The following is a 10,179-nucleotide window of genomic DNA, read 5'->3' as shown; positions in this document are numbered from 1 at the left end:
ACCTCCACTTTTTAAGCCTCAAGCCTGCCAATGTTTACACACATTTAAATTTACTTAGGCAAGCAATTCCCTCCACTTCCAGGGGGCTGTTCACATAAGTAGAGTTACACACCTGCTTACTACTTGCAGGATTAAGGCTTTGCAGCCTCTTCAGGGCAGGGACTGTGCCTGCTTTTGTGTTTATACAGCACCCAGCACATTGCCTGTGCAGTGCTGCCAACTCCCACCTCTACTACTGTGGGTTTCATATATATATATATATATATCATGAATATATGGAGATATACCTATCTCATACAGCTGGAAAGGACCCCGAAAGGTCATCAAGTCCAGCCCCCTGCCTTCACTAGCAGGACCAAGTACTGATTTTTGCCCCAGTTCCCTAAGTGGCCCCCTCAAGGCTTAGAACTCACAACCCTGGGTTTAGCAGGCCAATGCTCAAACCACTGAGCTATCCCTCTCCCGCTGCGTGCTGGGCACTCTCAGGCTGGGGGGGCCTGATGTGGGATTTTGACATGGCTGGAGGTGGCCATGCCAAGGCACCACCCAAAACCGCTGGCTCGATGGGCAGGGACCCCTGGCCCGGAGACGGGGCGGAGAAGGCACCGTAGGCATGCAGATGCCAGCTGGGCCCGAGGCTGGGGGGAGGCTCTTTCCAGGGCAATTAGCCCAGCGAGCTGGCCCCAGGCCCGCCTTTCCCTACGGCTGCTAGCCCAGCGACAGGGGGCGCCCCTGGCAGGAGGGGTCGGGGACCCCGAGCTGACGGAGCAACTGCCGCGTGCGCCGCAAGCCCCGCCCAGCCGCTCTGAGCTCTCGAGCTGGGCTCCGCCCACACGCCCGGCCCCTGGAACGCGGCGGGACCTCGGACCTCCACTCGCACAGAAAGATGCTCCTCCCACCTTGGGGGTGGAGCTCCTAGGGCACTTCCTCAAGCCCTGCCCACCCACAGCCCAGTTTGTAATCACAGCCCCGCCCCCTCCTTTTATTGGCCATGGGGTGAGGGGGGCGGTGCGGAGGAGGCTAGGCCAATCAGAGCAGTTGGCCCCCTCAGAACTACGTTTCCCAGCAGGCTCCAGCGCTAGCGCCGGAAGCGATAGGGGGCCGCAAAGGCCTGTGGGAGCTAGGCCTCTTCCTTTCCGGCTTCGGGCGCCATCAGGTGAGGGTTTGTGCCGTGCTGGGCTGTTGGCTTCATCCGACCCCATCGGAGATTGGAGCCGCCCATCCGTCTTTCCTTCCTCGCTCCCTGCGCGGCCCAGGCCCCTAGGGCCCGGGCTCCGAGGCAGGGACAGGGCGGCAGGGGACGGGTCGGACCGGCCCCCTGAGTGGTGTTGGCGCGAGCTGGGCCGGGCCTCCCCCCTGCACGTGGGGTGCCTGGGGCGCAGGCAGCTGCGTGCTGAGTGGGGAGCCCCATTGGGCGGCCGGGTGCGGGTGACTGAACCTCTGAACGGCCATGACAGGGTGAGGAAAGGGGCGCAGCGGGTGCCTAGGCCTCTCTGAGCTGGCTGCTGTGGGACAGCCCTTAGAGTGTAAGGGATGGGGGTGACAGCTTCTGACTGACACGTATGGGGGGGGAGGGGCGTGTCGCCCTAGGGTCCAGGGGCAGCCAAGCCTTAGGGCTGTGTCGTGGGGGAGCCTCACTGAGGAGGAGCTTGGGTAGGGGGTAGATACTGACTCCAGTTATTCAGCTTGGCTTTGCTTTTACTAGTTTGTGTTGTTCTATACAGACATCTGCACCCTGTGGATCAGCAAGGGCTTCTTAAACTGCCCCATTGAAAGCAGTGAGGGAATGGTGTAGGAATGCCACCCCATATAGGTAGACTGGAAGACAGAGCTCTTAACACAAGAGGGGAAGATAACCAAAATGTGGTTTGTTTCTAATCAAGCTGTCTCAGGTTGAGATATTTTTTTAGGGTTGAATTTGACATGGCTGAATTAAATTTGCTTTTTGACTTCCCATGAGACCTGCAAAACTATGCTGCATGGGATAAGTGGCTTCTTGAATATTTTGCAGAATTTGAATGATGCTCTTCTGGAGCTTTCAAAGAACGTGAGATACCAATAAAGTAAGCTTTTTGTTAGATGAAGAAACTGAGACCCAGCATGACTTCCCTGAAGTTTTGTTTTACAGAGCAATAACTAAAATTCAGGTCAGATATTATTTAGTTGTGGTAGCAGCCAAAACATGCTGAGCATTTTCACAAAGGAAAAAAGTCTCTGGGCTGAAGAGTTTGAGGTATAAAGACATAAACAGATGAAAAGAGGAGGAAACTTCATGATGGTCATCAGAATGTGTGGGTTAGTTACAGATCTCCAGAATCCCAGATGTGTACTTCTTTAATAGTGTAGCCATGCTTGACATACACATATATATATAGAGAGAGAGAGCGCGCGCGCCTTGGAGATGAGTTCACATAAGGCAGCATATTTTTTATTCCCTTTGTGTGATGTTTTTGTTTTTTTGGTTGGAAAGATGCTGTAAGCTTACACAGATCTCTAATTCACAGGTAAACAAACATGGGTGCCTACAAATACATCCAAGAGCTATGGAGGAAGAAGCAGTCAGACGTGATGCGTTTCCTCCTGCGTGTCCGCTGTTGGCAGTATCGCCAGTTGTCTGCCCTCCATCGAGCTCCCCGACCAACCAGGCCAGACAAAGCCCGTAGACTGGGATATAAGGCTAAACAAGGTAACTAGAACTAAAAAGGTGTGAGGTCAGCATGCTTTAGTGGTGTAATGGTTTTTGATAGGTCCTTCCATGATTGAATATTAATGAATCCGTGTAACTGGGAGCATGCTGCATACTTAATCATGCTCGTCACTGAGAGTTTAAATTTTTGTTTCCTGTGTGAAATTAGTTTGGTATCATACCAAGTTACCATATGAGTTGTGGGCACATACAAGAAGTAGAACCTAGGTTAACTCTTAATTGGCACCCATGTTGGCATTTTGGGTAGAGAAGCTAGCCATAGTCTAAATATGTATGGAAACTGAAATCCTCTCATTCTTATGGTATATCTTCACTACTGAGTTAGCCTGGGTGTTCAGCATCTGGTTTAGCCTAGCTAGGTATAGACCAGCCACAGTCAAGTTACTGTGTTTTCACTGGTGCTGCATTCCTCCTTGTGTCACCAGCACTTCTGGGGACAGATCCCGTGGTTCTATGTGCTGCAATGAAATGAGCCCCGATTCTTTCTCAGTGAATTGTGGGAGACCTTGTCTGTCCTTCTGGGCACAGAAGGAATTATGGGAAGGCACTTGAGTGGTATAGACCAGTGGTTCTCGAAGCTGGTCCGCCGCTTGTTCAGGGAAAGCCCCTGGCGGGGCGGTTTGTTTACCTGCCGCATCCGCAGGTTCGGCCGATCGCGGCTTCCACTGGCTGCAGTCCGCGATCGGCCGAACCTGAGGACGTGTCAGGTAAACAGCCCGGCCCGCCAGGGGTTTCCCTGAACAAACAGCGGACTGGCTTTGAGAACCACTGATATAGACTATATCCTCGCTGCAAACTGCCAAGTGAAAGTGGAACCTGGGTTCTATTCCACATTCCTAGCTAGACCCGCTAGCCAGAGTTAAAAACACTAAACTTGGGTGAAGCATTTGTGTGGGGATAGGAGGGAATTTAGGGGGCAACACCCAGGTAAGAGCCTGTATAAGTGTACTCTATATTATTGGTAGTTTTTTTCAATTCCCAAACCAGAATATTCTATGCCAGTGGAACGGTCTATACTTGGGGAGTTTTGCCGCTTTAACTGTACCAGTATACGTACAACAACAAAACTTTCTCACGCAGACAAGCTCTTAATGTTCTGTACTACTTGGTGAGCAATGCGTGAAGATTATTGTACAAAAAGCAGTACTTGTGGTAGCATAGAAGTATAGCTCTTGATGGGGAAGCGTAATAGCATAATTAGTGACTGAAAGGTTATAAGAAGTTTGTAGTTCCAAGAAACTCAGTTTTTAAAAAATGGTGTTTGCAGGTTATGTTATCTACCGCATTCGTGTTCGCCGTGGTGGTCGTAAACGCCCAGTCCCGAAAGGTGCTACCTATGGTAAACCTGTAAATCATGGTGTTAACCAGCTGAAATTTGCCCGGAGCCTGCAATCTGTAGCAGAGGTAAGTGTCTTTCCTTTTGGTATTCTGTCCATTCGTTTGCATCTTCCTTTCCACAGACATCATCTGTCTTTCCTTGGTGTCACTCAGTAGCAACTTCTTTGGGGGGCTGAGTTGCACTGGTTCTGAATATCCTTCTTTACCAAAAAGTGATTTCCTCTGTAACGTAGAAGATCACGACGAATGACAGTACCAGAGTACTTGTATAGGATTCTTTATTCATTTCTTATTTTACAGATGGGAACACTAGTGTTCAGAGAAGTTAACGTGAGCAAGTCATTTGCACTGCACATTAATGGCAGAACAGTCACCTAATGTGTCAATGCAGCTGTCCTATGCCCAGCAATATAGCCTACATCAAATAAGGGGGTTTGACATCAAGAAACTTCAAATACGTTATGGTGAATGTTTTCACCTATGATTTTGGTCTCTGTAACCTAGACTGTCCAAACAAACCCACCCTGATGTTTAAACTTGCTGTGATATGCGTGGTATGGTATGCATATTTATTCTGCAATCTTAATCACTTTCCTGCAGAAGAATTCAATCTGAGTTGTTGCTTCCCAATACTCTGCTTGCCAAGTAGTAAAATAATTTTTATGAAACTAACGTGATCCTAAGTCAGTTTCATCTTGCTACACTAAGGGAACAACACAATGGTACCTGGTGAGAATCCTAGAATACAAGGAAAGGATAGGCTTATGCATAATAAGAGAACAGGAAATAGATTAGAACATCTATCAAATTCCACCCTAAAACATAATTATTTTGCTCAGTATTTCCTACCATTGTCATAGTTCATTACATACTGTTTATCATGTATGATCAGATTTAGATTGTAACCACCTCAGGGCATGGATTGTTGTGCTTTATACAGTATAAGAGCTAACACCATATGATCAGGGCATTCGCTGTGTCCCGTAGCTTCAGAATGCCCCAATCTTACTGAATTGATAGTTGAAAGGTGTTTTGTATCTCTCCATTCCTTCCCTGTAAAGTTCTCATTTACAGTACACCCAACGAAACATCTCCTATGTTTAACAGAAAACTGTTGATGAATCAGTTAGCTAGTCACTGTCTGACCTGCCTTACTTGGTGTGGGGAGGTTGTATTAAACAAGTGTCCCTAACGGGTGGGGGAAGCGGGAGGAGTAGCTCAGTGGGTTTGAGCATTGGCCTGCTAAACCCAGGGTTGTGAGTTCAATCCTTGAGGGGGCCATTTAGGGAACTGGGGTAAAAATCTGTCTGGGGATAGGTCCTGCTTTGAGCAGGGGGTTGGACTAGATGACCTCCTGAGGTCCCTTCCAACCCTGATATTCTGTGATACCCTGAGAGCTTGAAAGTCTATGTGTGGGTTAACTTAGCTCTGGATTTGATGACTGGCTACTGAAATACTGAAGCTATAGTGATGCCAGAAATTGCTAATAGAAAAAAGTTTGGCTGAACGATAGTTGAGAGCTCAGTTAAACCTAATTACTGTCAAAAGAACGTTATGAGGAGATGTTAAAACTGTTATATATGGAACTCCATCCTCCGAGTTAGAAAAATATCCAATTGTCCAACAACCCAAAAAGATATGTTTGTTGCAAACAAACTGCCTGATATGCCATTAAACCTTTTAAATTGGTTTTGAAAGGTAGGCTTTTTCCATTATTGGAGCCTTCGAGCACTAGACGGTTCTAAAGAAACTTCAGACTATTTGGTAGCTTCAGTTGATACCACATACACTTATATACAGTGTCAAAGAGTAGAATGTTACTTATTTGCACACATTTTAATACAAGAAATGAAGAAGCTGTGGGGTATCCATTGTATCAGCTGGTAGAACATTTCACCTAGGCTTATAATGGGTTAGCTAACTTTACAAAAAAAAAAGTGCTTCCATTGGTTATGCTCTTGAAATGTGATGTTCATGGGTCATCCCAGCTATCATACGGAGAGGCCTTGAGTTCCATCTGTGCAACCACCTTTTCCAAATCAGAGCCTTAACTATACATTATTTTACATAGTGATGAGCAGAGTGAACTGCCTTTCTACAGCAAGTTCATGCCAGCAAATCTTTCTAAAAACAAAAGACAACATTGTGAGAATGGGAGTGCTGTGTGTCTGACACTATACTTGTAGTTTCCTTGAGGGGACACTCCTCCAGTGTTTCTCTTGACCATGGGCAGAGGTGAGAAGGAGGGGGTTTGCAATGCCAAGAAAAGAATGTCTAAGAAAACAGTTGCTTGTTCTTTATAAGTCAAAGCCTGTCTGAAATTGTCTCCTGTTGTGTGTTTTGTCTATCTTTACCCTGAAAAGTATTTCTGTATATCAAGAATGTTCCAACTTCCCTCTTTCCTGTAAAGTGTCACTTTTGTGGAGGAAAAGAATTTATTTCCTTTTTGGCAACCTAAACTGAGATCCAGGTTGTCTTTGAGCAAGTCACTGTTTATTTTTTAAAAAATTGTAATGTCTTCAGATCTGTCTGCCTCATGCTAATCAGAGTAGTTCTGGTCACTTTAAAGGACTAACCAGGTTTCCAGCTCTTCAGAACCCAGTTTACTTAATTTTGTATACTTTTTTGCATAGACAACTTTTACTGCTAATCTATTTCAATCATTATTGAGGCTTTGTCTATAGGCAGGAATGCTTGCGTTGCAGTGTTCTAACTTTTGGGTGGAGTGTAAAGAAGATGAATATTGAATTGATTTAACTGCACGGAAAAACTAATGTAATGCCCTTTACTGCTCTTTTTTATATTGAAACATGGCTTCATGTCCTTGGTTTTTGTTTCATATATAATAGTCATACTAGATCCTCACTTCTTGCTGCAGGACTGGAAATGGAGTGGGATGTTGGGGAGATCTATTGGCCTGTGGAATAATCTTTCATAGGTAGTGATGAAAGTCTTCTGGTTACACATGCTTAAAATTAAACTGAACAGCACTAACAAAAGTAAAAAGAGAACAGTCCTAAACTCGCAGGGGAGGGGGCAGGATTAGGTGACCCAGTAGGTCTTTTCTTTCTCTTGTTTCTGTGAAAACTGAGCTGCAGTGTTCTTGGACATCAGTTAATGGAGAGAGGATGTTGTTTCTCAGACAAAGTGGGCAGCAGACCTCCATAGAAGTTTGAGAGATGGAAAACACTCACCTCTTCCTATCCTCCCTTCCAGCCAATACGGGATTATTCCCTGTAGTGATTTTTGTGTATGTTTTCTCTACTATAACATGGTGTCTATTAATGAGGCTTCCATCACTTCCCTCAGAAGACTTTCACAGCCTAATACACGTCCAGTAACCTGATGACACTCGATTCATATAGTCCTCCTCCTTTAAATTCCTTAACTGGGTGGTGCACAAACAGGTGGGCATGGAGGAACGTTCTGGGAGCAAGCAGTGATGCCAGGTGGCTCATGCCAGCCCCCATGGGGGCTGGGACGGAGCACCAGCTCCTCCTCCACCTCCTGACTCACCTCAGCAGGTCACCCAGCCTGTGGGTCAGTGTGCTCTGCGATTTCCACTCCAGGCAGCTTCTGTGCCCCGCCCTGGCTCCACCACCAGAGACCATCACACACGTCTTCCCCCCACACAGAAAACCCAAGGTGGGAGGAGCAGAAGAGCAGGTATTGGCCCTGCCCTAGCAGTGCCTCCTGGCTGCAAGGTAGAAGCAGCCCACCGCTGTGAGGAAGCCTTGGCTGTGCAATAATGGGGGGGAGGGGACATGGACAAGATTTCATTAATGGGGGTGTTGGGGAGGGGTTTGCAACTGGAAAAGTTGTGCACCACTACCTAAACTGACTTGCTGTCTGCCACATTCGGGCTTTTGTTTTGGTGCCTGTTACTGTAGTATATAATCTTGCCCCTAGCCACACCTTTGCTCTCACTTCCTCCTATTCAGTCTTTCATTCCTTGCACTCTTCCTGCACATCTCCTTAATGTATCCTTGATTTTTTTTCCATTCCTACTCTTTGCCATCATTGTGTGTCTGTGCTGTGAAGCAGTCTCCTTCCTTTTGTCCACCAAACCCTTTTCCTCTTAATTCTTAGTTAAAACTCACACCCGAGAATCCTTCCAAACTGCTCTCCAGTCTCAAATTCTTTTGCTAACTGTTGTCCCTTTTTTGTTGTTGTATTCTGTCCTCTTCAGGGTTTTTTGGAGAAGAGAACCTGAGTTAAGTGCCACGAATTTCAATTGTCCCTTTCTTAATTTTATATTTCTAGTTAAAGCCCTGTGCACAGTCGTAAAGAATTCCTCTCCTTCCACCCTTGTGTGAACTCTTTTTTTTTTTACTCTGTTGTCTAGGAGCGTGCTGGTCGCCACTGTGGGGCTCTGAGAGTGTTGAACTCCTACTGGGTGGGTGAAGATTCCACATACAAGTTCTTTGAGGTAATCCTGATTGATCCATTCCACAAGGCCATCAGACGCAACCCTGACACCCAATGGATCACCAAACCAGTTCACAAACACAGAGAGATGCGTGGGCTGACATCAGCTGGCAGGAAGAGTCGTGGCCTTGGCAAGGGCCACAAATTCCATCACACCATTGGTGGCTCTCGCCGCGCTGCATGGAGAAGACGCAATACCCTGCAGCTCCACCGTTACCGCTAATTCTTGTAAATGTCACTGTCTAATAAAGCTTGAGAGAGAACTTGAATTTACCACTGCCTGTCTCTACTTAATTGGTTAAAATGGGAAGTCAGGTTTTCTCAAGGCGGTCATAGTTGGTACTATCAATGCTACGTCCACATCTCGAATACTACGTACAGATGTGGTCTCATCTCAAAAAAGATATACTGGCACTAGAAAAGGTTCAGAAAAGGGCAACTAAAATGATTAGGGGTTTGGAACGGGTCCCATATGAGGAGAGATTAAAGAGGCTAGGACTCTTCATCTTGGAAAAGGGGAGACTAAGGGGGGATATGATAGAGGTATATAAAATCATGAGTGATGTGGAGAAAGTGGATAAGGAAAAGTTATTTACTTTTTCCCATAATACAAGAACTAGGGGTCACCAAATGAAATTAACAGGCAGCAGGTTTAAAACAAATAAAAGAAAGTTCTTCTTCACGCAGCGGACAGTCAACTTGTAGAACTCCTTACCTGAGGAGGTTGAGAACTGGATAAATTCATGGTGGTTAAGTCCATTAATGGCTATTAGCCAGGATGGGTAAGGAATGGTGTCCCTAGCCTCTGGTTGTCAAAGGATGGAGATGGATGGCAGGAGAGAGATCACTTGATCATTGCCTGTTAGGTTCACGCCCTCTGGGGCACCTGGCATTGGCCACTGTCTGTAGGCAGGATACTGGGCTAGATGGACCTTTGGTCTGACCCGGTACGGCCGTTCTTATGTTCTTAGTTGTATTGCCTTATTTTAAAGGATTGGCAAAAAAATTTAACGTGGTGATTGGGTGCTAGAATGACATCCTTGGAGAGAAGAACTCTAATCACAACAGATAAAGTAGGAGCAATAGTGCAAGCTTCTCCATTCTATTCTGGTCAAAAAGGGTGACGTGGTTTCCATGTCTATTCAGTGTTCTCTGCTGAGGCTGCTAACGAGGCCAGCTATGATGCACGCACTGTGAAGTGAACCAAATACCAGATTTGTTTTATATTGGTATCAGATGGTACACTGAAAGATGCTTAAAACATAATTTGCTTGGGAGTGATATTTGGTCCTTAAGTGTGAGTGGGCTAAAGCATTTTTAGTTGTAATTGTTGAATATGAATTAATACTTTTAGAAATTTTCAAGCCTAGGTGCCTCAAATAAGGTGCTTAAATCTATACCTGGATTTAAAATCTAGCATGAAGATACTTGTTCTTTTCATTAAAATATTGTGCATTTTAAATGCACATTTACTAAGTTCACACAGTTTTATGTTCAAAGATACAGGCTTGGTGAGTATTTACTACAGTTCTTCAGTGTCTGCTCAGCTTTTCCAGACTGGAACTCTGTTGCTGTGTTCTGTTGCTCTTTATAGGTCTTCTGGCATTTTCTTCTGATTTATTTACTTTGATGTACCTAATCTACATGGAACAGATGTATTCATTCACCTGTTTTGGAACAATGCAACCTAACACACACACAAGAAA

General features: G+C 45.8%; 1 protein-coding gene across 1 annotated transcript; it reads left to right on the top strand.

Annotated features, from left to right (window-relative positions):
* Positions 1–1,078: 1,078 nt before the first annotated feature.
* On the top strand, positions 1,079–8,746 carry RPL15 (ribosomal protein L15). Its single transcript, XM_026649374.1, has 4 exons — positions 1,079–1,156; positions 2,505–2,686; positions 3,975–4,111; positions 8,391–8,746. Exons 2-4 carry the CDS (start codon positions 2,515–2,517, stop codon positions 8,694–8,696), a joined length of 615 nt encoding a protein of 204 aa, XP_026505159.1. The 5' UTR covers positions 1,079–1,156; positions 2,505–2,514; the 3' UTR covers positions 8,697–8,746.
* Positions 8,747–10,179: the final 1,433 nt, after the last annotated feature.

The sequence above is a fragment of the Terrapene carolina genome, unplaced genomic scaffold (assembly GCF_002925995.2).
Source record: "Terrapene carolina triunguis isolate 2854851 unplaced genomic scaffold, T_m_triunguis-2.0 Scaffold84, whole genome shotgun sequence".
Lineage (NCBI taxonomy): Eukaryota > Metazoa > Chordata > Testudines > Emydidae > Terrapene > Terrapene triunguis.
The sequence above is the reverse complement of the archived record's forward strand: the minus strand, read 5'-3'. Positions and strand labels throughout refer to the sequence as shown.